The 26,831-nt window shown below is 43.1% G+C and overlaps 1 protein-coding gene across 3 annotated transcripts in view; it reads left to right on the forward strand.

Moving 5' to 3' along the window:
* Positions 1 to 26,831, forward strand: part of GOLGA3 (golgin A3) — a 594,692-nt gene that overhangs the window by 423,791 nt on the left and 144,070 nt on the right. For all 3 annotated transcript variants that reach the window (XM_069620010.1, XM_069620008.1, XM_069620009.1), the window contains one exon: positions 12,013 to 12,135. In XM_069620010.1, the coding sequence (XP_069476111.1) occupies positions 12,013 to 12,135 (123 nt within the window). The remainder of the gene's footprint in view (positions 1 to 12,012; positions 12,136 to 26,831) is intronic.

Below are 26,831 nucleotides of genomic sequence, written 5' to 3' on the forward strand. Positions count from 1 at the left end.
GAAGGGTAGATAGCTAGGACCTGCAGCAGGGCTTCACCGGGATGGGGTAGTTGCAGCAGCCGTCTTCTTCTCCACTTCTCTTCGGTTCCTTGTAGTTCCAGTGGCACTCTGACTTCTAGCCCAAGAGTCCTTCCTTTTATGCGAAAATCCCCCATTCACAAAGCCTGGCTGTCAATCACGCAGCAGGGGGGTTGTCCGGCCCGGACAACCACCTCAGCCAATCATGGCAAAGTGCGACTTGGGTTTCCTAGGATAGCCTGTGCAGGGGGTGACTACACCCCTCCCTCACATTCAGCCCACCTAGACACCCAGGCGCCTGGGGAAGGTCTTCTGAGCAGAAGCCCTCCAAAAGACGGTGAACAAAGAAGGCAAACTTGGTTTGCCGCACAAAGTAAAACACAAGAAGGACTTTAACAAAAAGAAATGGCGAAAAAACCCGACCGGAGCCAAAAGAAAAAGTATTTGGTAAAGCGGGTTTAAGTTCGAGGCTAATATAATAGCCTAAAACAATACCACGTTTATATAGTATAATCGCAGTAGAAAAGTTAGGGTAGATACCACTGCCACCAGCCAAGTCTAAATGTTAAAAGAGCGAAACAATGCTCTAGGAGGTACAGCTACAAAAGGGATACAAAGTAACCCTTTCCAGTACTCCATGGAAGATGGGGTGTACTGAATCTGTGGTAAATGGACTAAGTAAAGTTAATGGCAACTTTACCCTTTTCTGGGGGACTGTAGTCAGCCCCAGAAATGGAGTCGGTGGGAAGTCTAAAAGACAACCCTGTGTCACTGCACTGAAGGTTCTGTGTAACACACACAAGAAGGGGACTACTGAAGTGGTGTACTTCAGAGTCCACAATCATAAAAACAGGTAAAAGACACATGGCAAAACATGGGTAAGAGTGGAGGGAAAGGGGTACTGTCACGCTGTCCTCTCATTCTGTCCCTAGGTCAGACAATAGGACAGGCAACACTCACAATACACCAGTTTCCCCAGTCAGGTTTCCACTTCATGTCCTTCACACTGGAAGGTTGTCACGTGAGCGGGTTTACCCCAAAGGCCACACATGCAGACTCAGGGGTTCTCCGTTCCTTCATTGGCGTCTGCCATGGCGTCTGCAAGAAAGAGCTCGCAGACGCCGGCTACAGGACGTTGCTCGCAGAAAGTCCAGTCCGCTATCATGGAGACCACGCTCACGTGTCACGTCCGCGGGTCACGTGACGCGTTGCGGATCAGGTGACGCTGAAACTTCTGCTATTTAAGCGCTGAACTTCTGCATGTCCGCGCTTCACAGCTGTTCTTTGGAGGACTCTGTTCAGCGTTTGGATACCTTGTGTTTTCAACGGCTTCTTGACTCTTGGATTGTTTTTTAGATTTGCTTTTGCTCACGTCTTTGGCTCTGTTTGCTGGATCATCTTGAACTCGGAACGCCTTTTGGACTGTCTTGGATTACCCTGAATTGGACTTGGCATTGGTCTCCTCATTGTTTCACGTTATTAAGTACTTTGGATTTTGGTCTTTTGCTTCATCAAGTTACAGGAGGGTAGTTGGGTTTTACCCAGTTTACAGTTCTTCTCCCTACTGTCATCGGGGAAACCAGCTCACGTGCCCCTCCACGGAATTTCCCACCATCTTAGGTTCTGGGCTTCCTCACCCATCAGATTAGGTAAGCCCTATTCTCTACTCTGCCTTTTTCCTTGTACTGTGCTCAGTTGATTGCTAATAAAGATTTTCTTTACAGCTGTCTTGGGTTTCAACATTTCCCGTGGATCCGAGCTGCAAGAACTACCCACCTGTGGCCTCAATGATCACATAGGGAGTAATCTTGTATTCTCTCTCTGTGGTACTTGGGGACGGAGGTTCAATACTCTTCACGGCAATCAAGACACCTGACAGACTGTGAAGCCATTCTTTGTCGTGCAGAGTATGCAGGGTGCCGCGGATGACCCCATGGCAGCTATGATTCAAGCGATCACAGTACTAAGAGCGGATATGGCTGCAGCCACCACAGCCCTTCACCAATGTTTAGATGCTATTCAGAGTACCCGCAACCCATTACCTGCAGACGCAGAGTTCGGGGACGCAGCATCATCTGTCCCAGTTCCCCAGGCCCCGGCCCAAACCACTCCTGCTCCCGTGATTCTACCCACTCCCTTTCCATTGGCTGCACCTGAAAGATTCCAGGGGGATCCCACCAAGTACCGCACATTTATAAATCAGTGCAAGTTACACTTCCTGTGTCGACCTACCTCCTTCCCCGATCCTACTTCTAAGGCCGCCTTTCTGTTATCACATTTATCTGGAACAGCCGCTGCCTGGGCCAACCCACTTCTTGAGAACAATAACACAGCATTATACGATTTTGATCTCCTGGTCACAGAAATGTCCTGTGTCTTTGACACCCGTCACAAAGCTCAGTCCAGGGATCTGGAACTATTAGCATTCCATCAAGGCAGGGGAACACTCATTGAATATATCACAAAATTCAACCAACTGTCAGCCGAGACTTCATGGCCTGAGAGAAAGAGGGCTGTGGTATTCTACAAAGGCCTGAACAACACTATGAAGGACGCTTTATCAGTAGTTCCTTCCTTGCCCACAGCGTTCCCTTATTTAGTAGACCTGGCTCTCCAGGTTGATGCCAGGCATTCGGAACAGAAAACTGAAGCTGGGTTTTCTGGTTCTATCCCTTTTACAGGTTCCTCTCATTCTGAGTCCGTTCTTGAACCTATGCAAGTGGGAGGTCTACGTAGTCCTTTAACTTCCACGGAAAGGGAGCGCAGGAGGGTGGACAATGCTTGCTATTATTGTGGGTTGATTGGTCACTTTGTAAAAGAATGTCCACGTCGCCCAAAGGCTAAAGCTCAGGGTTTTCGGGCAGCTCGACCATAGACCCGGGGATGGGTTCGAGCGCTATGAGTCACTCCCCGGATCAGGTACCTGCGTTTGGCACCATCAGACCCGAGATGGGTACATGCATTCTTACAACCCAGTATTGAGGTCTCACGTTCAGTAACTGTCATCATTGATTCTGGTGCCACTGGCAATTATATCGATATCAATTTGGCCCACACACTTAATCTCCCTCTTATCGCCAAGACCCGACCAGAACCAGTACAGACCATAGATGGGAGTTCATTAGTCTCTGGCCCAGTTAAACAACAGACAGCACCTCTTACTTTGGTCATACAAACTAACCACAAAGAAACCATTAGCTTTGACCTGATCTCCATGCCTCAATATGGCCTTATCTTAGGCATCGCTTGGTTGCGTCTGCATAACCCTCTGATCAATTGGAAGACAGGTTTTGTTCTTTGAGTCAGACATTTGCCAGGAGTTTTGCCTTACTACGTCCTTTACTGAGAACACTCCAGCCCAATTTCTCAGTACTGTTTCACAACTCACTTTGGAACCTACTCCTGTTACCTTGGCAGACACGCACATTGTTGGTCTTGTAGCTGAGGCAATACCAGAGCCTTATCGAGACTACCTGGATATGTCTGATAAAGGATCATCAGAAATCCTTCCACCTCATAGGTTGTACGATTGCCCTATTGAATTACTACCAGATTCTGTAGTCCCCAAGGGTCGTTTATATTCGCTATCTCCTACTGAGGAACAAGCTTTGAAAACTTACATTCAAGAGTCCCTACGTAAGGGTCACATACGTCCATCTTCATCTCCAGCAGCCAGCCACTATCTTCTTCGTCCCAAAGAAGGAGGGAGACCTTCGCCCATGTGTTGATTAGCAACGTCTAAATGCCATCACCAAAAAGGACAGGTATCCTATTCCTCTCATCACACCCCTATTAGATCGTCTCACACATGCTTCAATATACACTAAGTTGGATCTCAGAGGCGCGTATAATCTAGTACGTGTGAGAAAGGGTGATGAGTGGAAAACGGCCTTTTGCACTCGTTATGGATTATATGAATATTTGGTCATGCCTTTCGGCCTCTGCAATGCGCCTGCTACATTCCAGCGCTTCATGAATGAAATATTTAGTGATATTCTGGATGTATTTATGATGGTCTACCTGGATGATGATCTCATTTTTTCATGGTCTCAAGAGGAACACATCAGACACGTAAGGGAGGTACTAAAATGCTTACGCATGTTCTCCCTTTTTGCGAAACCCGAAAAATGTCAATTCCACACTGACAACATTGAATTTTTAGGGTTTCACATCACTCCTGATGGTCTCACTATGAACCATGCCAAAGTCAAAGCGGTTTTGGAGTGGCCAACCCCCACCAACCTTAAAGCATTAGTCTTTTTTGGGTTTTGCTAACTACTATAGAAGATTCATTTCTGGGTTTTCTTCCATAGCATCACCTCTTACTCTTTTGATCAGTCCTCTAGTTCCATTTAATTGGTCCAACGATCAACAACTTGCATTTGATACCCTAAAAGCTGCATTTACCACTGCCCCTGTCCTCCAACACCCTGACAGTGATCTCCCTTTTATAGTTGAGGCGGACGCGTCCTCGTTCGCCTTAGGTGCAATACTGCCTCAAGAATGTGCATCAACTGGACGCCTGCATCCAGTCGCCTTTCATTCCCGGAAGTTTACACCCACAGAGTGTCACTATACAGTGACCGAAAAAGAACTTCTGGCTGTCAAAGTGGCTTTCCAAGTATGGCGTCACCATCTCCTGGGTGCAAAACATCGGGTGACGGTGTTCTCGGATCATCAGAATTTACGCGATTTAGCTTCTCTGAAATGCTCGAATAGCAGACATGTTAGGTGGCATCTGTTTGTCGCCGCTCATGATTTCCAGATCATGCATCGTCCTGGTAACGTTCATGGTAAGGCTGATGCTTTGTCTCGCTCTCCTGGGGGGGGTTTCATTGCCAGTCTATCCTGAGTCTCTGCTAGATAAGAAACATGTGATATGCCTCTGTACTCCTTCTCTGACTCTGCTGGATATGGTCCGTAAGTGGGTTTCCACACACCCATCCTTACTTTCAGATTGGGATTTGGTATTACAAGACGGGTTGCCTTTCTTCCAGAACAAGTTGTTTCTACCCACCACTGATATTCGTAATCTAGCTCTTGAATGGTCCCATGATCTCCCTGTTCATGCACATCCTGGGCAGCGAAGAACTCTTTCGCTTTTACTACGTTGGTGTTGGTGGCCTTCCATGAGAAGGGATGTGGAATGCTATGTTAATACCTGCTCTGTTTGTGCCCAATCCAAACATAGGAAAGGACGACCGTTGGGTCTCCTGCAGCCTCTTCCCATACCCCCGAGGCCCTGGCATACCGTGACGATGGATTTCGTGACGGACCTTCCCCGGGTTCAAGGTTTTGATTCCATCTGGGTTGTGGTAGACTCATTCACCAAAATGGCACGATTTATTCAATGCTCGGGCATTCCCTCGGCTCCTGTTCTGGCAGATTGTTTTTCAAGTCCATCGTATGTCTTTTTGTATTTGTATTTGTATTTATTGATTTATAAAGCGCTTTGCACCAAAGCGCTGTACAAGTGAACAACTTAATACATAAAACATAAACGTAAACAATATAACGGTAGAAGCGAAGTTACAATATGAATCAGTCAATAAAACAGCAAGAAGAGCAATTAACTGAAGGGAGATAGGGAGAATAGTGGAGTAGGACTAGGTGGGGTGGGTTTACCATCAGTGTTGGTATCCGACAGGGGTCCTCAGTTCACTTCTCGTTTCTGGCGCGCCTTGACTAGATTAGTGGGGATCGATTCAGGTTACTCTTCGGCCTACCATCCGGAGATGGATGAACAGACCGAAAGGGTTAATCAAACCATGGAGCAGTATTTGCGTTGCCTGATTCTCCAGCATCAACAGTCCTGATTTCGCATCTTGCATATGGCTGGATTTGCCTATAATAACGCGGTGCACTCTTCCACTGGTTTCTCTCCCTTCTATGTCTTGTATGGCCAGCACCCTAAAATCCTGCCCATCCCGGATTTTTCGCTTTCTGGTAATCCGGCTGCCTCTTCTTGCATCAGAGACATCTCGGCTGCCCACGCGCAGACCTTGCTGCACCTCAAAGAAGCCCAGGATTCCATGAAGGCAGCAGCAGACCGGAAACGTTCTGTGGCCCCTTCGTTTGCTGTGGGGGATAGAGTTTGGCTTTCTTCTCGTCATCTACATCTGCAGGGTTGTCACAAATTGTTGCCCCGCTTCATTGGTCCTTTTGTGGTTTCCCGAGTGATCAACCCCGTGGCCTATCGCCTTCGAGTTCCGGTTTCATGGCGGCTTCATCCCGTCTTTCATGTCTCTATTCTCAAACCTTGCCCTGGTCCTACCCGTCTTCGTTCCCCTGGTGCTCCAGTTTCCCCTTCCTCCCCGGATGTTTTTGAAGTGTCTGCCATTCTGGGTTCTCGTTTTTTCAGAAAGGGTTTGCAGTACCTGGTGGATTGGAAGGGTTATGGCCCGGAGGAGCGCTCATGGATTCCTGCGGGTGATGTACATGCTCCTTGTTTGGTTTACGCTTTCCATAGGGACAATCCGTTGTGCCCATGGGGTCGTGGGCTTTTGGGGGTGGGGGGGCCTCTGTCACGCTGTCCTCTCATTCTGTCCCTAGGTTAGACAATAGGACAGACAACACTCACAATACACCAGTTTCCCCAGTCAGGTTTCCACTTCATGTCCCTCACACTGGAAGGTTGTCACGTGAGCGGGTTTAACCCAAGGGCCACACATGCAGACTCGGGGGTTCTCCGTTCCTTCATTGGCGTCTGCCATGGTGTCTGCAAGTAGGAGCTCGCAGACGCCGGCTACAGGACGCTGCTCGCAGAAAGTCCAGTCCGCTATCATGGAGACCACGCTCACGTGTCACGTCCGCGGGTCACTTGACGCGTCGCGGATCAGGTGACGCTGAAACTTCCGCTATTTAAGCGCTGAACTTCTGCATGTCCGCGCTTCACAGCTGTTCTTTGGAGGACTCTTTTCAGCGTTTGGATACCTTGTGTTTTCAACGGCTTCTTGACTCTTGGATTGTTTTTTGGATTTGCTTTTGCTCATGTCTTTGGCTCTGTTTGCCGGATCATCTTGAACTCGGAACGCCTTTTGGACTGTCTTGGATTACCCTGAATTAGACTTGGCATTGGTCTCCTCATTGTTTCACGTTATCAAGTACTTTGGATTTTTGGTCTTTTGCTTCATCAAGTTACAGGAGGGTAGTTGGGTTTTACCCAGCTTACAGTTCTTCTCCCTACTGTCATCGGGGAAACCAGCTCACGTGCCCATCCACGGAATTTCCCACTATCTTAGGTTCTGGGCTTCCTCACCCATCAGATTAGGTAAGCCCTATTCTTTACTCTGCCTGTTTGCTTGTACTGTGCTCAGTTGATTGCTAATAAAGATTTTCTTTACAGCTGCCTTGGGTTTCAACATTTCCCGTGGATCCGAGCTGCAAGAACTACCCACCTGTGGCCTCAATGATCGCATAGGGAGTAATCTTGTATTCTCTCTCTGTGGTACTTGGGGACGGAGGTTCAATACTCTTCACGACAATCAAGAAACCTGACAGGTACACTCTTACTAAGTGGAAAAACAAGCTCCAGAAATCCAGCAAAGGGGGAGTCACTAGGTGAGGGGAATTTGCCATAAATGAGAATTCTCCCTAACAGGCTTATTCTAACTGACTGATGAATTAATAATTGTTTAATCAAGAAACGTTGTGTGTAAGAGTTTATTTGAATGCTTGTCACTGTGAATCTCTGTAACTCCCCTACAGCTCACATTGACCCCACTTGAGATAAGCCTGGCTGCTCAACACGCTACCAACTTGTGTAGTACAAAGGTTGGGTTCTTATTGCCAGGAGGTCAGGGTTGTTGTAGTGCACCCAAAGGGTACTGCATACAATCTTGCCTATCGCCAGGAGAGAGAGAGAGAAAGCCTACAGACCAGATATTCGAAGGAGGAGTAGGCCTGCATTGAATGATAGAGGCAGGAATCCACTCCGGGAAGAGCAAGGCTACACCCCCACTGGAACAGTTGGATCTGGGCGCGGAGAGGATCTTGTAGCCATCAGGGAGGAGAATGCCAAAGCTTGTGACAGAGCTGGCCATGAACTGTCTCTGTGTTCCGGAGTTTTCCACCTGTCCGCTGCCCAGCACCACTGTGGCAGCTTAATGTAATACTCGCAAGGCTCATGAGGCTGCCTTTCGAGCGTATTCACCAAGCATCCATTTAGCATCTTTTCTGGCAAACTGTGTTCTTGGTGGCCATAACATCGGCCAAACGAGTGGGAGGAATTGAGACGTTTTCCTCCAAACTGCCTTATTTGATGTTTCACAAGGACAAGGCCATCATTCTATGTACTAACCCGAAGGTGCCTAAGGTACAGTCCTCCTTCCATTTCAATCTGCAAGTGGTTCTGACAGTATTGTTTGGCACACCGACGTCTCCAGTGGAACGAACACTGCACACGCTGGATGTAGTGCGTGCGCCTAAGTATTACATGCCGCGTACTGTCGGTCCGTACTACGGATCAATGGTTTGTCTCATTTGGATCTTCTGAGCCCGGAAGGCTCTTTCGGAGCCCTCTATTTCAAGATGGATTGCACGCTGCGTTTCATTCTGCCATCAACAGGCCAGCAGGCAGGCACTGGGGTCACTCCACCAGAGCAATGGCTGCAACTACTGCTCTTCTCTCCAGGATTGCGCTGCCGTGCAGCCATCTGGAGATCGGATTAATTTCAACAGATTCTACCATGTTGATACAGATTTCGGTGGAAAGAGTCTAGAATCAGCCAGTCTGTTCTGCAGAGCCTTTTTGCTTGAGGTTAGTAGGTCTCCAGTTGTAAGTTATGCTGGGAGCTTGTCTCCGCCTTTATGTAGTGTCATAATACTGATTTGTGATCTATTCACAGCATGTGAATTTATAAAAGATTTATGAAGGAATAAGTTACTTACCTGGAACTCCGGTTCTCCATCATTGGTATCTTTCATAGATTCACATGTGACTCTTCCACCTACCCCACATGGCTCATCTTTTGGCTCTTACTGCCAGTTGCGTGCGTTAGGGAGAATTCTCAGAAATTTGCTTATTCCCTTCACCTTAGAGACCCCCAGCGACTTTGCTGGATTTTGAGGACTTGATATTCTTACCTGGAAAGAGTGTGAGCCTTTTTTCCCACTCTTTCATGTATTTTGATGTGTGTTCTTTGATTATGGAGTTTTAGATAACTTTATAGGCATCATCTTTTCATGTGTTTTACATAACACCCTCAGTGCAGTGACACAGGGATGTCTTTTTAGACTTCCCAAATGTTTAAATACCTTCTCTGTGATAAACTACAGTTTCCCAGAGAATGCAAAGTAAAATTGACTTTACTAGTCTGTCATAATTTGAAGACGCAGCACACACCATCTTACAATGGAGTGTGGAGGGGTTACATAGTATCCCCTGTTAACTACTCATGTAGCAGTCAATTGCTACCCTTTCCTATTGAAAAGGCTGGTGGCAGTGGTTTTACAATGAACTACCATGTTTTTTCCCAACCGCGAACACCGGTAGCTAAAAATCACGGGAGCCATATTTTTCAAGATGGCGCCTTAAGCCCCTTTGTTTAAAAAGGCCCTGGTCTCCTTTTTTCGCCATTTCTTTTTGCAAAGGTCCTTCTAGTGTTTTTGTCTGCGTGCCAAACCAGGTTTGGTCCCTTTATTCGTATGCCTTTGGCCCCTGCAAGTACGACTTCTCCTCTTGAGTTGGTGGGACCAATTAAATCCAAAGTAAGCCACCTGGACATCCTTCTCGGGGCTGGTTGAATTTCCACAGAGTTGCTGCTGGAAACCGAATAGCCAGGGAGAGGAACATCAGATTGTGTGCGTTGCTTTTAAGTTGGCCAAGAGCTCCAGAAAGATCCTCTGGACTCCCAGGAAGCAGGACTGACCGAGCCTGAGCCCCCTCAACAGAGTGCGTGACCCCAGAAGCAAGGAAAGTTCATCTCGACAGCCGGAAACCGCAGTGTTGCTATTTGCGGTAGTCCTCCCGAGGAGCTGAAACACTGAAGTGCCACTTGTTGGAAAGATTGCCGGTTGTGAGTGATGACCGACCCATTGCAGAGCAGGAGTCCCCAGAAGACCTCCCTCTTGTCCCCACGACTGAGGCACAGGAACAGTAAGATCTGCAGAGCTGCACAGGAACAGAAGTCATCTGCTGCACTTTTTCTTCAATACAAAGGTAATGTAAACTCTGAGAGAACTTACCTCTCGTGATAGAGTTGCTTGCATGTCCTACCTCTCACAAGTCTGATCAGCTTGTGGCCCTACATTTCATTCTTCCTTTCTTTAAAGACTTCTAAAACATTGTGCAAAGACTTTTCTACTTACTTACCAGAAGTGCTTCATCCTGTATGAGACTTTTTGCCCATTGACTTTGGCTGAGCCTGTTATACTGAATGACTCTGCTTCGGGGATCCAAAAGTATTTGCCTGCTTAAGAATATTTGTGGTTTCTTGTTCTAATAACCTTTTCCTTTTGCCAACTGCTAAGAGTATTCGAAATGCAAACAGTGAGATATTAATGTCCCAGCACCTTAGCTATTGAAGTCACCTGAGGGTGTAAATTGTGTCTGTGGGCCATCGCAAAAGGGTCTTTATTGGTTTAGAAACTAAGTGTGTACTGTATTGAAGTGTATTTGTGTGTTACTAGTATATTGCTCAATTCTGAAGAAGGCTTATTCTAACTGACTGATAAATTAATAATTGTTTTTGTTCAGGAAACCTTGAGTATAAGTGTTTATTTGAATACTTGTCACTGTGAATCTCTGTGTAACTCCCTTACAGCTCACATTGACCCCTCTTGAGATAAGCCTGGCTGCTAAACACGCTACCAAAACTGTGTTAGTATAAGTTTATACCAAAGGTTGGGGTTCCTATACCTATAGTCGGAGTTGTGTGTAGTGCACCCAAAGGGTACTGCATAAAAGCTTTGCCTAACAGCGTGCGCTTGCCAAATTTGAAGATGGCCGACAGGGGAAGAGTTAAATGAGGTGTTGCTATTGGCTGTGGGCAGTATGACCCAAAATGACTGTACTAGAGCACAAAAGTTACTGAAAGATTTCAGTTTGCTTAAACTGCTCATGTTACCCAGGATTCCTAGCCTGTTGCGGAATATTCACAGCATGTGAATCTATGGAAGATACCAATGCTGGAGAACCGGAATTACATGTAACTTAATCCTTTCACCCCAATGGAAAATCAGGACCTCTCAATTTATTAAACCCAGTGTCACCCTTTCCAACCTAAAATGTCCCGTTCTAATGATGACCGGTGGATGAGGGGAAGAATGCCACCCCCCCTTTCACACAAAGTTATTGACCCTGACCCATTAGTCTTGTTTCCCCTCAGTCACACTATCCCCCCCAACCTCCACAGCAGGCTTTACCTACCTGTACTGGAGCATCTGTGAGCAGGGCAGAGGGAAATGTGAGTGTAAACAAAAAAAATGTACATGAACGTGATGATGAAGCATATGCTTTTTACAGATGTATGTGATTTGTTACATCATGCATATTGAATATAATTTATAATTCAGTGGTTTGATGTAATTATGTGTAAAGTTTTTTTACGTTTGTTTAAAACTGTATCACATTAATAAATAATAATATGCTTTTTACACCCATCTGACTGAATAGGAGATGATGGCCTTTGTGGTGGACCCAAGTCTGTCTCTAGCCCACTATCAAGTGTATAGGAAAGAAGGGCATCCAAGATGTCTACCACTTGAGTTTTTTGTCCCAGCTCTGGGAAGTACAATGTATTCACCACTCATAAAGTCCATTGATTTATCTAAATCTGGCTATGTTTAATATGTTCATGTGTTGGCACATTTAGAAAGATATAAAAGTGCACTCTGTATTTTAGCGCTAACTTCAATCAGCTTTAAGGTCATTATGGGTTAGGTTCTGATTTCACCAGAAATGTTCTTATCAAGCTATTCCTCTTTCTCCAGCAGTACTACAACTGTTAGTCTTGTTTGAGCAAATGATGTATATATGTGTTTCTCCTGCTATAGGTAGAAGACCTGAAGTGGGAGGTAGAACAGAAGGAACGAGAAATCCAATCCCTTCGGCAGCAGTTTGACATGTCCGAGCAACGGAGCCAGAAGGAACTTGAAGGCGTCCAGTTATTACTTCAGGTACTTTGTCTACCAGGTTGTATTAAAAATGTCTGGTTGGCCGTGGGCATGCTTCCACCCGTCAAGATTTGCTTCTGTGTTCATCATGCTTGGTCTCCTGAAGCTGCATGGAAAACCATTGAACTGCTGCTCCACTCTGACTCTTTTCTGGCGTTACCACCACTGTAGTTTTTTTACAAAAGGGCACCCCTGATCAGTCGCATCCAACGTATTTGTTGTAACTTTACCATTGACTTCTCAGCCTCATTCCTCTGTTTTCTGGTGTCCCTTCTGTTTTTTGCTTTAGGAATCTTCTCTAGCTGGTCTTTGTTTGTTCTTTTGTCAATTGCCTTGCCCTCCGATTACATGTTTTTTCAACAAAGAAATATGTTGCTCCATATATCCACATAAGGGACATCTTTTCATTATTGGCTAAGGGAGAAATCTAAACTTTGGTAGGAAATCCATACCACAGGCAGTTGACTGCACTTGTTGTTCTACTAACACATCCAGATGTAAGGGTGTGCACGTTGAAAAATGTCATCTGAGGTGTAGTGCAAAGGGGGTATTGGCTAAAAATTGAACTTTAATTAACTGGATTTTCATGTTAAGAGTTGCTTGTATAGTTTTCCAGATGAGTTATGCTGCTTTGTCACAAAACCTAGCAGTAATATTACATTGAGACAGTGTGGTAAGCTTTGATAAAGAGGATGGTGGTGTTTAGAAATGCTTCTAGACAAAAACAGACCTTCAACTTTATAGACCTAAATTAGCATTTGACACAGTCAACCGACAACAACTGGACGAAACTGACAGAATGTAAATGCCCTGATGCAATCCTAAACCCAATCAAACAGCTTTACTGGAACACCACGATACGAGTTAGATTAACAAAAGAAGGAAGGGTGACGAACCCGATGCAGACCTGGAACGGTCTAAAACAAGGATGCCCATTGGCAGCAACATTATACAACCTATATACTTCGGATTTTGGCAACACATAGCAACGAACCCGCCGAAGATAAATGACAAAGCTGCCCAAACACTGATCTATGCAGATGATATCATAATACTAGACAAAGCGCTGTCTGGACTTCAAATCAGTCTTGCAAAACTAGACCAATACATGATCAACAATGAACTACAAATCAACACGGCAAAAACAAAACTGATGACGCTATCAAAGCTAAAAGGGAAGAGGCAAATAACACCTTTAGTCACACTTGGAGGCGAGCCCATCAAAATAGTGAACCAAATCAAATATCTAGGCGCTATGATCAACCCATCTCATAACGAGCAGGGATGGAAAGACCATCTAGAAACAAAAACTCAATCATTAGCGCGCCAAGGTTGTTTCTTCCACTGCAAATTCAGCAAATTCTCACTTAAACCGGCAATAGCTCTATTCAAACAAAAGGTAGTTCCAATCCTTACCTACGCTGGAGAAAAACACTAGCATTACCACCCAGCTTCCCGATGCCGGGAATTTGCCACGAACTAGCACTACAATCACTCGATTCAATAATAGCGTGGAAACAAATCGACCTATACAGAAAAATCATAACAAACGAAAAAATTCCTGCAATAGAGATCCTACGAAAAAAAGGATGCATTACATGTCACTGCATTATCCCAATGACCAACACAGATTGAGAAACTGATGCAACGTGAAGAGATCCCCAACGAGTTGCTGATCCATACCCCACAATACGCCAAACGTAAATTGCAACTCACCGACTGGATCAAAACACAAGCACAACTGCTCTACAAAAGATTTCTAAGATGTGAAACAGAATCTAGAGCAATAAACAAACTTCCTGATTATCTAATACAATTTCCTGACCAGAAGATTTGTGATCTCTATCTGCTTCTCCGCCTGAACATCCTCCCAACGCGAGACTACCTAGTCCAAATAAAACAAATGGACCCAAAGAACATGCACTATAGATTCTCTAAACAAGAAAACACCACAGAATCGCTTTTCCATATAATAATGACTTGTCCCGCATTGACAGAGAAACAAAACCTCTTCAGAGACTTTTTTGGCATCTGACGGAAGCACCTAGACACACAAGAGAGATGGTCACAAATTTTGAGCGGCACAGACAAACCTCTAATTTTTACAATCATCAAATTCTGGATAGAAATAATGAGATAAAAGAAATAAATAAAAGGAAACCATTCTAAGATAACAGCGACAGCGAAGTGAGAAAATAATGAAAAGTTTGGATCTCAAACATACCATTAAAAAAAAAAAAGACCTTCAACATTGGGTGGAGCTGGTGTACCAAAGTGGTGGCCTTGAATTTGCTGGATAGAGTGTCCTCGGCTGAGTCCGACAGGTAAAAATAGGTCTACCTCCATAGTGCTGATATCTGATCCTGGCCTTGGGTGAGCATACACGTCTTGAAGGATGTATCTGCCCAGTAGGAGACCAGGTAGTCGTGGATGTTTCACATGTATGATATGTGTTGTACCCTTGTAGTTGCCTCAGAGAATCTCAGGTTTAGGAGATTTTCTTCGTAGTTATTCAAAAGACACTTTTGATAAAGAAGTTGACAGTCATTGCAGATTCTAGGGAATACACAAAAGGGTGACTGTCCCTCAGGGACAAATGAAGTCGAATGCCCCCTGGACATAGGTCCTTGGAGGCCTAAGTGGACATGGCAGAGGATGTCCAAAAATTATTAGTAGCCTTAGATCAGTGAACCTTGCAAAGGAACATGATGTGCCAGTACTTAAGCACCATGGGCAGCGCTTTCTTTACTCTCACTGCTGCCATATGGCCCAACCTTTGGGTAAGTGACTGATGACAGCCCTCCCTCGCTCATCTGGTCACTTCCATGTTATGATCTTAAAATGGAACAATTTAACTTTTTGGTTCAATAAGTGATAAAAACAAAGGAGTTGTCTGTGGGGGTGGATTGGTGAACGCAAGCATTTGAGTGGATAGCTCAGGAGTTCAGTGCTGACCTCTGACATGGGGCAGCCTGCACTTCACAGGTTGCAATCCCACAGCAGAGCCAACTCAGAACTTCATCCTACTGAGGTCAATAAATAGAGTACCATTAATGTAGTAGCTGGAGAAATCTGGTATGAAGTGCTATAAAAGAGCACACATTATTGTTATATTAGGGGCACAACCACTTTGCGTTCCTGGGGGTCATTATACTTGCTGCAATCCCCATTTTAAGTGAAATCTCTCATCGTCAGACAAAATCCCACCACATTATTTCACATTTTGCTCAATACTCCTCCCTAAATACCCATGAATCCTGATTCCTCTTCCTTTGTCACCCTAGGGACTATTTTTGAAAGATGCATCTAAAGACTATTCATCTTATCGAGTGATGTGATAAGTAAGTGACTGCTACTTGTATCATAGTAGTCTGCAATATTTAGTTCTCCAGATGTTGTGAATAGGGATGGACAAGCCGTTTCTAAAAAGATTCAAGCCTATCAAAACAATGAGGGTTCGACTCTGCTCAAAAATTCTAGACATTTGGAGCTGAGGGTTGAAATGACCAGAATTCGAGCCACTCTTATAGATGGTTTGATTCGGCTTGAATACGGCTCTTTGGATATACTGATTTCTAACATATAGGACCACTTTCCTAAAATTCAGTATTCCTGGTGGCTAAGAAAATAATAAAATAGGGACATAAAAATGAACACAAATGAAAATAGCGCAGATGATGCGCTTTTTTCATTTGCATTCATTGTAGGCACACACAGATAGTCTTATCCACAAAGAGGACCTGCGAATTTCAAGTGGGCTAAGCAGCAGCATAAATGATGCGCTAGCCAGCAATCTTGCATACATTAGTGTCGGCAGCACACCCTTAACACTAATGTATGGCAGGCTCCCAGCAAACATGAGGGATAGAAATACGAATGGGGCAGAAGTCTGCATCCGTTTGCCCGATTTCAAATAAGCGCAAAGGGGAATGCGACTGTTTTCTGCACATTTGAAAGAGCTTTGCATTTGGAATTTGGGATTCACTTTGAAAAGCACAGACGCCTGCCCCCTTATTTGCGCAAAGGCAGTGAAAAGGGATATCTAAATATCTTCATCTATGATGCGCCCATTCAGATGCCCTTTGACAATCGGGCACACATATTTTTGGGGTTCAAGTGAGGAGATGTGTACGTTCATCTCATCGCTTGTGCCAAAAAATGTTTAGAGAATCTGCCCTATACTTAAAATCCGTACGGATTTTGAAAATTGTCTAACCCAATACAAGTCAAGCGTCTGGTTCGAATTGGTTGAGCCAGTGGAGTATTTACTGGCTCTGCTCGATTTGACTTGTAAGCCATCTCCTTGGATGCTCAAATGGCTCATGGCGATTAACCTTTTCTTCAAAGGTTTGAACCAGCTTTCGATTTGAGTATGTTAAGTCTTGCCCAACACCACTGCGTGCCTGGCGCCGGACATGACACGAGGTGCCGCACCCCATAACTTCGGTATCTTTTTTCCACACTCTGTTTGTTAATCCAGAACGTGCTTGGCAAGCTTTTTTTCTCTACGCCATGCCTACTCCGTCAAAGGCCTCTGGCTTCAAACCGTGTGCGTACTGCATCCATCAGATGTCTGTCTCGAAGCCACATCAGATTTATCTATATTGCTTGGGCAAAGAATACGATACCCAGGATTGCGGGAAGTGTCAGTCCATTCACCCGAAGGTCGTCCAGGAAAGAACAGCGAAACTCTTCACATAAGTCGACAAAAGGGAAGTGTGAGGCTCTGCGGTCTCGTTCGAGGTCACACAGGGGAGACACCCGCTCTAAGCAGAGGGGGCGGCTCCGCGCAGGGAAAAAGACAAGACGAAGAAGCATTGGAAGAGGTCCTGCTACCAGAGTGAGTCCTCCCTATGGCATTCCTCTTCGAAAAAGAAAACCTACCAGCCCTAGTGCTCCCCTGAATAGCCAGTGCAGGTACCTTTTCCAACTCAATCCTCCACCCGAGAGGAATGGGAGAACTTTTGCCTGAAGATATTGGACATCTTCTCCAAGGTGCCAACGACTCCGGACTCGGCGAAAATGGGTCCAACTACATCTGCAGCGACCGGCAGGGTATGTGCTTGGGATGACTCACACACACTCCTACGGGCTTGGGCCCTTTTTCCCTGTCATGTTTGATTAACTGTTAATAAAATGTTCTTATGGATCTTGAAAGCAGTTGGCTTTGGTTTGAAATTGTTTCCTACCCTGCAGGGCTTTGTTTTGTTATCATGTGTGCTCTTATGGAGTCCAAATTAATGTGATGTACTCTTGTAGGCCTCAGGGAAGTTTTGGTATATTTTGTCCTGACTGGGAAAATTGTATGCTTCCTTTTTCTACCATCTCCTACTAAGTGTTAGTTGCTGACCACCAGGTAGGGGGCCCTGCCACATATACCAGGGTTTGGTTGTGTCTTTAGGACTCTGTGCAAATGTGTGTAAGCCCATAGGGGGGGTTTACCTGCTTAATTTATGGTTTCCTTCGTCTCCCCACTCCGCTGTTATTTTATGTTGGGTGTTCACCTCTAGTAGTGGACCCTCATATAGACATTGGGGTTAGAAAGGTCCTTGTATAGACATTACTGTTATTAAAATCTGCTTGGTGTCTTTTTAATACTGTGTATTTTTACTAAAGTACTTATTTTACCTGGTAGAGTCTTCCGTGTGAATTAAATGAAGTATATATGTTTCAATATATCAGCGTGGTGTATTTTTACTAATCATACCTTTGTGTGAACCTACTGTTTCCACCTGTGAGCTAAGCGTTGTTGCTCTGACCACTTTACCTACACTTTTAAAGGTTTGGCTTCCCCTCCTTGTCATGTGTGTTATCGGGCATGCATCTCACACCTCCTCACTACGCCCAAATTCAAAAGAGCTAAAGCAGGAGGTCGCAGTTTGCCAGTGGTGATGCCAAATAATGGAATGCTCTCCCCTTATCACACAGATCCCACCCATCCCTTTGGTCCTTGCGGAAAAACTCAGACTTGGCTCTTCACACAAGACCCATAGACCACAATGTATACCATCACTGTTCTTAATGTCTATTGTATTGTTTTCATGTATGTATTCTTACCAGCGCCCAGATGTCTGAGGGTTAGGTGCGCTTTACAAATGCTAAATAGACATCATCCCTTTAGAGTTTATGGTTGTGCCACTAAACAGAGAGTAGCAAAAAACGGCATTAACAAAGGGTCCCGAAGAAAACACCATGAACCGCATAAGACGCACAAACAGAAGAGAGCACATACATTAAGGAAGGGCCTAAACTTGTCTGGTCATGCAAGAGAAGGGCTTCCTATAATTTTCAGATTCTGAGGAAGATTGAGGGAGAATAGCGTTTGACCCTCATTCTGGAGCACTGTCCCATTGGAGCCAACTATTTGAACCTGAAAAGTCTGGATTATGAAGGATTTTTCGTTGTAGGTCAAAAGACCTTTTTATTAAAAACGTTTTTAAAAAAAAAAGATTTAGAAAGACCGCTCTGAGAAAGCTCAGAGCGGTCTTTCTAAATCTTAACTGTCACACCCCTGCCGCACACGAGTGTGTGCAGGGACTGACAGGCTGACCGAGATGCGCAAAGGACGACGGGTTACAGGTAAGTGTTTGTTTGCGTGTGTGTATGAAACAGTGTTTGTGGTGGGGAGAGGGCTGAAGGGGAAGGAGGGTTGTGTCTGTGTGTTTCTGAGTGTTTTTGTATGTAAGGGGTTGCTGGGGAGAGGGTGTGTCTAAGTATGAGGCAGGGTTGGGGGAAAGGTTGAAAGGAGGTTCAGGGCTGAAACCCTCGATTTCAAAGGGCAGAGGGGGAGGAATTCAAATATTTTGAATATTAAAGGCTGCCCAGAATGTCTATTTTTGGTGCAGCCTTTATTATTCGAGATAATGACTTGGAACCAGAGACTAATGCTACGTTAATGGCAGATGTCAACGAAAGGGACAAAAAGACCTACCTACGCATTCACTGGTAAGGCACAAGTTACAAAGCCTCAGTGTTGGGGCAGACCTTTAGACATAACACTCTCATTAATTGTTGAAAATGAGTGATCCTATAGGTCGCTGTTCCGCCTTACTCTGGCATGGTGCAGTTTGTTGTGGTGCAAATATCTCGGAAAAAGTGCATCGTAGGGACCTGGTTTTCGAGACCCTATACGGACCTCAAGTTTTGTTCCTCATGTCGGGACCGGTTTGGAAAACATCATTTATTTTCCCCTTCCATGGTTTACGGCTTCGTCGGCAGGCACCATCTCGCAAATATCCTCTGGAAAAGTAATTTCACCTGAAACAGCAAAAATATGGATACTTCTAGAATTCTACCTGCCTTCACCTTAGCCTTTTAGGTCCATTCACCTTGCATACATTTTTTGTTTCCCTTCCCAGTGAACATGGTTTACGGCTTCGTCAGCAGGCCAAAAACTGACAAATTGTAACTTTTGCTGAAATCCAGGGAAAGGGGTGTGGTGTCCAAATGACATGTAGCCAGCAATGTCCGGAGGGTCCTTACCAGTATCTATGCAAAATGTGGTGCTGATTGGTGAAATAGTGTGGAATTGTATAAGGAACGTTTTGCACCATAAACACACACGCACAACTTTGACTTTTATATATATTTTATTTATTTATTGTTCGCTTGTTAGGCACTTATACAGTAAGTAAAATACTGTTTCAAGGCGCCCACAGGGCAAAGGGAGGGAACAAGGGAGTGAAACATGTTAAAAAACACAATATTTAAAAAGAAGTGGAAGAAAAAAGGACGCACCTACTATGCCTTGTGAGTATTCAGAATGTGCAAGTGCAACAAGGAAGAGGGTAGAGGGGGTAAGTGCTCGGGTGTCTGGGCTCATGCGTGAGCCGCAGATGAAGTGTGTGGTATATTGAGAGCAGCACGGCTGGAGCCGCGTTAGGTGTAAGTGCGAACCTCCAGGGTAGAAGGTGTGCCAAGGCAAGTGCTGAGGGGTAGACATGAGCTGGGCAATTGGGTGTGAGAGGTCAGCGGCCCCGAGGATGCATAAGGGCTCAGGACACTTTTAGGGAGAGTTCTCATTTCTGTGCTAATTCCCTTCAACCTTACAGACCCCCAGCTCTTTTGATTTTGGGACTTTTTTACTTTTTATCCTGGAGTGAGTGAGACCCTTTTCTCACTCCCTCATGTATTTTGATCTGATTTGGGTTCTGTATTTCCTTTGTTTTTGGAGTCTGACAAACTCCATAGCCATCTACTTTTTTTATGGTGACGCACAGCACGTTTAGTGCAGTGTCACAGAGAAATCCTTTACATTTCTCTTAAGGTTTAAATACCTTCTCTTGGGTGAACTACTATTCCAAGAGTAGTAAAGTGAAATTGACTTTACTTACCTTTTTCCTATGTCGGTCCAGCATTCTTCATCGCACACCGCAAAGGAGATGCCTTCCCATCTTATGTGGAGTGCTGGGGCGTTACTTAGTAGACCCTTTTCCTACTTATAATTAATTGTTTGTGCAAAGAAAAGCCTTTATTGTTTGTGCGAAGAGAAGCCTGACACGTGTTTCAAGCTGTGTACAGCTTTTCATCAGAGGCTTAAATTGCATAGTACATCATTCCCATACAAATTGGGTAAAGTTAGAAATAAAACATACACATGATTGTTTTGTGCAAAGAATTGTTACATAAAGAACATAGGCACAAGTTGTGAGCAAGCAGTCCAGGGCGCGATGCAACCACAAAAAATATAACACATGTACATCACATGTAGGAAGAGTAAAAAAGTAGAAATTAAGTTACCACAAATTAACCAATTTCATTCGTAGTAGTCCGTTGACAGACAAACAAAAAAAGAAGAAAAAGAAACATAATTTTAGAAACAAATGTTGGCCATAGCAGCGCAATCAAGTTCCACTTAGTAAGCTAAGTCTTAAATCAAAGACTGTGTAATGTATTCCAAAAATAAGTACCTTAGGTTGCAGCAATAAGAACTCCACATTTAGAGTAGGACAATGCCAAATACAGTTCTGTAGGCAGATAGATTAAGTAATTACTGGAAAGCCAATTGCAAAAAAATATATTACATAAGTTACCAAAACAAACCGTAATGCTGTCAATAAAATCAATAAGAACATACCTCAAAATGCCTCGCAGTTGCGGAAAGCTAATTTAGCCAAAGAAAATAGGAAAAGAAAAAAAATCTCAAATTAGTATTAAAAAAACCACCAAAGTACCCATTAGATTAACTCCAATTAACTTATGATTCAAAAGGACTGTGGACAATTCCTGACTGGTTAACCAAAAAAGCCAATTAAAAGTTAAAACTACAACATGGGGAGAGCAAAATAAACAGACCTACCTCAATGACCGCTTGTTTCAGTCTACTTGTGTTACCATTGCAAAATGCACGAAAGAAAGGTAGGACTAAATATACTGGAATGCAGTATAGCACAATGCATGGCCTTCCAAGTTAGACAAACAGAAAGGGGCAAAAGGGATCGCCATGTTGGGTGAACTAAGCACACCTTTAGAAAAGCCTGAACTTAGTGAAACCGGTCCATAAACCCAAATTAGCCAAAAAATAAAAAGGAGAATTTAGCAAACAATTACTCATGTTTTGCTGATGAAATTTATTTTTAGTTTTTTGTTTAAATTTATTTATTTAAATATCTATATTTTTTTTTTTTTAGAAACAAATTCAATTTAAAAGTAACAAGCCACCGCTAGTCAAAAAAAAAAAAAAAAAAAAAATTAAAAGTGTGTGGTGCCTGAGTGCGCTGCTACTGAACAACATTATAAATAGAGGCGCATTGCACAGTAATAAAACACATGGAACAAGAATATAATTACAGGGGGGGCTCCCCCCAAGAGGATAATGTAAGGCACTTGTCAACCCCAACAGAGGAAATATGAATTATAAAAATATGGCAAACTCATGATCTGAATTAAGTCCTTCAGAAACAGTGCGATATTTACAAATTAATTTGGCCTCCAATTGTCGTAATTTTAGTGTAAGGTTACCACCCCGTGGGGGCAATGACACTTTGCACAGCCCCACAAAACGAATGTCATTTTTGCAGTCCATTTGATGAGATTTTTGCCAATGATAGGCAAGGGGATATTTAGCATCTTGGCTCCCAATGGAAGCCAGATGTTCACGAATTATAATTTTGAGTGGGCGAATAGTGCTCCCTATATATTTCAGGCCACAGGTGCATATAATGCAATACACTACATACTTAGAATTGCAATTGATGAAAGACTTGATTTCATGATTACCTCGTAGCCCAAAAGAGACTGCGGATGTTTCAAATGTAAAGTTGCACATATTACAAGCACCACATTTATGAAAGCCAAGGACTCTGGCGGAATTGAGCCAAGTCTTGGGTATAGATAAGGGGCTCATAAATGATGGACTCAATACATTTTTAAGGGATGTACCTTTGCTGTAAGTCACACTGACATTAGTGTCCAACCAATTTGAGATGTCTTTGTCGAGATGTAACAAGTGCCAATGTTTACTTAAAATAGCATGTATTTTGTGACTATCAGAATTATATCTTGTGATAAACCTGATATTTTCAGAGTTTAATGATTTAGACCGAGTTTTCGGCACCAATAGATCCGCTCTCTTAACCTGACGTACTGTGGCTGATGCTTGTTCGACACACTTCTTATGGTAACCTCTATTCAAAAAACGGGATTTGATAAGAGCACATTCTTGATCATAATCCACTGATTGGGAGCAATTTCTCTTAGCACGAATGAATTCCCCTTTTGGAATATTGGCAATGACATGTTTTTTATGGCATGACTCTGCATGTAATGTGGCATTCACTGAGGTCGATTTGCGAAAGGTTTTGGTAATTAGGCCGTTAGGGGTTAGTTCTATGGAAAGGTCCAAAAAGTCAATGTGAGATTGACTAAAGGTTGAGGTAAATTGTAATCCCCAATCATTATCATTTAAACAGGATACAAATTCAACAAGAAGATCTTTTGTACCAGTCCACACTAAAATAACATCATCAATATAACGTTTCCACAAATAAATAAAAGGTGAATACATGGATTTAGAAAACACACATGTTTGCTCGAAACAATGCATAAAAGCATTCGCCAGTGCAGGTGCAAAGCTTGCACCCATGGCTATACCAATCAATTGCTTAAAGTACATCTGATTGAAAACAAAAACATTGTTTTGCAAAGTAAATAATAATAATTCCTTGACCATTTCTAGATGCTCAAAATAAGAAGCAGAAAATTCTCGAAACAAAAAATCAACACTTTGTAATGCTTTGTGGTGAGCTATTGACGTGTACAGAGCTTTGACGTCTAAGGTAACCAACCAACAGTCTTGGTTAAATTTGAGGTGATCTAACATTTCCAAAATGTGCATGGTATCTCTAATAAATGTTGGGGTCCGCAATACCTCTGGTAGTAAAAATTCATCAATGTAAATGGATATAGGCTCAAGTACCCCACCGCCTCCACTAACTATCGGTCTCCCTTCAGGTATATCTGAGAAAGCCTTATGGATTTTCGGGAGAAAATATACAGTGGGCATGATGGGCCCATCAACTGTGAGGAAATTCCTTTCAACATCAGTTAAACAACCTAATTTATGCCATTTCAAAATAAGTGCATTAGCCATTTCATGAATAAAATGTAGAGGATTGTGCGGAATGATTAAGTAACAACCTGCCGAATCTAAGTGATGCATACCCATGGCAATGTAGTCAGACCTATTCATTATGACCACATTGCCACCTTTGTCAGCCTCTTTAATAATCAAATCTTCGTTACGAGACAAATGATAGATTGCAAGTTTTTCAAGTTTATTCAAATTACAATTCACTTTAAATGTGCGTCCAGGAATAGAATCTTCCAAATGATGAATATTCTATTCCTGGACGCACATTTAAAGTTACCATAAGAAGTGTGTCGAACAAGCATCAGCCACAGTACGTCAGGTTAAGAGAGCGGATCTATTGGTGCCGAAAACTCGGTCTAAATCATTAAACTCTGAAAATATCAGGTTTATCACAAGATATAATTCTGATAGTCACAAAATACATGCTATTTTAAGTAAACATTGGCACTTGTTACATCTCGACAAAGACATCTCAAATTGGTTGGACACTAATGTCAGTGTGACTTACAGCAAAGGTACATCCCTTAAAAATGTATTGAGTCCATCATTTATGAGCCCCTTATCTATACCCAAGACTTGGCTCAATTCCGCCAGAGTCCTTGGCTTTCATAAATGTGGTGCTTGTAATATGTGCAACTTTACATTTGAAACATCCGCAGTCTCTTTTGGGCTACGAGGTAATCATGAAATCAAGTCTTGCATCAATTGCAATTCTAAGTAAGTAGTGTATTGCATTATATGCACCTGTGGCCTGAAATATATAGGGAGCACTATTCGCCCACTCAAAATTAGAATTCGTGAACATCTGGCTTCCATTGGGAGCCAAGATGCTAAATATCCCCTTGCCTATCATTGGCAAAAATCTCATCAAATGGACTGCAAAAATGACATTCGTTTTGTGGGGCTGTGCAAAGTGTCATTGCCCCCACGGGGTGGTAACCTTACACTAAAATTACGACAATTGGAGGCCAAATTAATTTGTAAATATCGCACTGTTTCTGAAGGACTTAATTCAGATCATGAGTTTGCCATATTTTTATAATTCATATTTCCTCTGTTGGGGTTGACAAGTGCCTTACATTATCCTCTTGGGGGGAGCCCCCCCTGTAATTATATTCTTGTTCCATGTGTTTTATTACTGTGCAATGCGCCTCTATTTATAATGTTGTTCAGTAGCAGCGCACTCAGGCACCACACACACTTTTAATTTGTTTTTTTTTTTTGTTTTTTTTTTTTGACTAGCGGTGGCTTGTTACTTTTAAATTGAATTTGTTTCTAAAAAAAAAAAAAAAAATATAGATATTTAAATAAATAAATTTAAACAAAAAACTAAAAATAAATTTCATCAGCAAAACATGAGTAATTGTTTGCTAAATTCTCCTTTTTATTTTTTGGCTAATTTGGGTTTATGGACCGGTTTCACTAAGTTCAGGCTTTTCTAAAGGTGTGCTTAGTTCACCCAACATGGCGATCCCTTTTGCCCCTTTCTGTTTGTCTAACTTGGAAGGCCATGCATTGTGCTATACTGCATTCCAGTATATTTAGTCCTACCTTTCTTTCGTGCATTTTGCAATGGTAACACGAGTAGACTGAAACAAGCGGTCATTGAGGTAGGTCTGTTTATTTTGCTCTCCCCATGTTGTAGTTTTAACTTTTAATTGGCTTTTTTGGTTAACCAGTCAGGAATTGTCCACAGTCCTTTTGAATCATAAGTTAATTGGAGTTAATCTAATGGGTACTTTGGTGGTTTTTTTAATACTAATTTGAGATTTATTTTCTTTTCCTATTTTCTTTGGCTAAATTAGCTTTCCCCAACTGCGAGGCATTTTGAGGTATGTTCTTATTGATTTTATTGACAGCATTACGGTTTGTTTTGGTAACTTATGTAATATATTTTTTTGCAATTGGCTTTCCAGTAATTACTTAATCTATCTGCCTACAGAACTGTATTTGGCATTGTCCTACTCTAAATGTGGAGTTCTTATTGCTGCAACCTAAGGTACTTATTTTTGGAATACATTACACAGTCTTTGATTTAAGACTTAGCTTACTAAGTGGAACTTGATTGCGCTGCTATGGCCAACTTTTGTTTCTAAAATTATGTTTCTTTTTCTTCTTTTTTTGTTTGTCTGTCAACGGACTACTACGAATGAAATTGGTTAATTTGTGGTAACTTAATTTCTACTTTTTTACTCTTCCTACATGTGATGTACATGTGTTATATTTTTTGTGGTTGCATCGCGCCCTGGACTGCTTGCTCACAACTTGTGCCTATGTTCTTTATGTAACAATTCTTTGCACAAAACAATCATGTGTATGTTTTATTTCTAACTTTACCCAATTTGTATGGGAATGATGTACTATGCAATTTAAGCCTCTGATGAAAAGCTGTACACAGCTTGAAACAAGTGTCAGGCTTCTCTTCGCACAAACAATAAAGGCTTTTCTTTGCACAAACAATTAATTATAATTTCTTGGCGCAGTGAGACTGGGAACATCTTTGTTTTTCTTCAACTATTCCTGTGGATGTGTATTGGCAGTACGCCCACACCGCCCAGATACCCGCAGCCTTGATGTTTATTTTCTTAATCACTGTATAAGCGCTGTGAACTTGTGACTTTTTCTGCCATAACTTTGTTGTTGGCCTTTTCCTACTTACTCATGTAACATTTTTTATGTTACCCTAACAACTTTGAAAGGCTGGTGACAGTGGTTTAGTTTTCCTACAATTGTGCGTTTCTACCGCAGGCTGAATCCTCAGCTGCAGAATAGTACCCATGGGTGGTGACCATTGTGTCAACATGGCCACTGTCGTCTTTGTGCGACATTTCTTGTTAGTGAGGTCTTTCTTAGGTTTTACTCTGCGTGCCAAACCAGGTTTAACCCTTTTGTTCATTTTGCCTTTGGCGGGTTTCAGTGCTGAAACCCGCCTCTGGCACCAGTGTGTCTGGCAGGGCAGGAAGCGAGGGAGGTGCACAAAACTCCCTGTCCTTAGTCTCTTTGGTTACCTGAATGCACCCAGTGCTGAATGCACCATGCTGTGTGAGTGATAACTAGGCTGTGCATGAATGGGAGAAACCTGCATAAAAGGTGAGGTTTCTTGGACTGA

Source organism: Ambystoma mexicanum, chromosome 10 (genome assembly GCF_040938575.1).
Source record: "Ambystoma mexicanum isolate Mex_15411 chromosome 10, UKY_AmexF1_1, whole genome shotgun sequence".
Classification (NCBI taxonomy): Eukaryota; Metazoa; Chordata; class Amphibia; order Caudata; family Ambystomatidae; genus Ambystoma; species Ambystoma mexicanum.